General features: G+C 45.2%; 1 protein-coding gene across 2 annotated transcripts in view; it reads left to right on the top strand.

Annotated features, from left to right (window-relative positions):
• The first annotated feature begins 1,160 nt into the window (after positions 1-1,160).
• The window catches only part of LOC119587105 (forkhead box protein G1-like), a 10,489-nt gene continuing 9,913 nt past the window's right edge, over positions 1,161-1,736 (top strand). For both annotated transcript variants that reach the window (XM_037935856.1, XM_037935855.1), the window contains exon 1: positions 1,161-1,237. In XM_037935856.1, coding sequence (XP_037791784.1) covers positions 1,164-1,237 — 74 coding nt within the window. In that variant the 5' untranslated portion in view covers positions 1,161-1,163. The remainder of the gene's footprint in view (positions 1,238-1,736) is intronic.

Consider the following 1,736-nt stretch of genomic DNA (forward strand, 5'->3'; position numbering starts at 1 on the left):
GATGTGTTAGCCACTGATGCAATTGGTTTATCTTACAGGCATCACATTCAAATCTATCAAGTGTACAACCAACAACCTACTTCACAAAGCTCAACCACAGCAATCTTCACAGCTGCCTCTACAGCAACCACAACAACATTTTAATAATTTTGGTGATCAGCAACAGCAGAAAACAGTCTGGGAATAGGGAGAATGATAGTAGAGGTCCAAGCAAAGAAGAAGGCAAGTCATCTGAGAGAGAAAGTCCTCAAAATTCTTATGCATATTATTATGGAAGTCAGAAAAGGCCATGGTGGTCAGACTCAGCGGCTGGTCCTCCATCTCCTGAAAGACAAGAACACCCAGGGCAGCAGCCTCCTTCTGATCAAAGATATCAAGGTAATGGACAGACAGATGCTGCACAAACTTCGCCAAGTCAGCAGCAAGGGGGGTTTCCCCTCTAGGACATAAACACAGGGACCAGCTCAGCCAGGGCAGCCTCAGCAGCCATACCCCCAAGGACAGTATCAAGGAGGGCAGTTTGCAGTGGCTGTTCAGCGGGACAGATCAGAAGCACCAGGAAGGGGGAACCCAAGAAGAACAATATCAAGCAAATAAACCAAAAATTTCCCTTTCTTCCACATACCAGCAAGTGGCCATCAAAACCCGGGCAGTTTCCTCAAGGTCCAGCAAAGGAAGGTTAGCTATAATGGTGGATCCTCGGAAAACAATTTTCCCCAGGGGACGCCAAAATCATGGGCCTCCCCAGCAAGGATCTGCATCACAAGGGCCTCCCCAACAAAATACCACCTAAACAGGGGGCTCCAGCAGAAGCACAGTATCAACCAGGACCTCCACCATTACAGCAGCAACAGCAGAGTCAGCAATTATCAGCCAGGACAGTATACCCCAGCTGGTCAATACCCTTGGGCACAATATCCACAGCCTACAAGTGGTCCTGGGGCCCTATCCAGGAGGTCCTGGTACCTTTGGGAGCAGTCCTGGACCTGGGCCATACCAAGTGGACCAGGACCCTTACAATGGACCGGCGGGCCCAAACAAGGTGTTCCCTACACTACAGCAGGACCAGCTGGCTCCAGCCCATATCCAGGAGCAAGCAATGGACCCGGAGGACCAAGTCCATATCCTGTAGGACCTAGTGCAGCTGGAGGGGCCCACACCCTATGCTGTTGGACCTGGACCAGGACCTAGTGAGGATAGGCAACCCATGTTTGCAAGACCCAAAAGCAGACCCAGGGTGAGTAATAACAGTTGTGTACATTTAAGATTATTTCAATACCTTTAAAGTATTTAACAAGTGTAAGAAGTCAGTATTGATAATCATAATTTTCGGGGAAAATTAAGAATAACAGTATTGGTTAAAGAAATTAAGTTACCTGATAATAAGGCAGATTGACTGAAGTATCATCAGTGAACTGTTGTACAGTAGCATAGTAGGGGTTGTATGAATGCAACTATTGGCTCAAGCAATATATTTGATAAGAACATTTTCCTTTTTGATTTAAGGGGAATGCATGGGGGACAGTATGGTATTGAGTTATTTGCATGTCTTGTGTCATGTTGGTTTGACAATGACTTAAGTTAAAGTAGCTTTTAGGCCTTAGTTATTTTAGAAACAGGGTAAACAGGGCAATAGATTCATGGGCAGGTTTTATCTTCAGGAAATAATTATTTTCTTTCTTAATAAAAATAATTTTAGCAGTATATAGTTTCACACTGAAGGTATAGGTAAGATT

This window comes from Penaeus monodon, chromosome 22, assembly GCF_015228065.2.
Source record: "Penaeus monodon isolate SGIC_2016 chromosome 22, NSTDA_Pmon_1, whole genome shotgun sequence".
NCBI lineage: Eukaryota > Metazoa > Arthropoda > Malacostraca > Decapoda > Penaeidae > Penaeus > Penaeus monodon.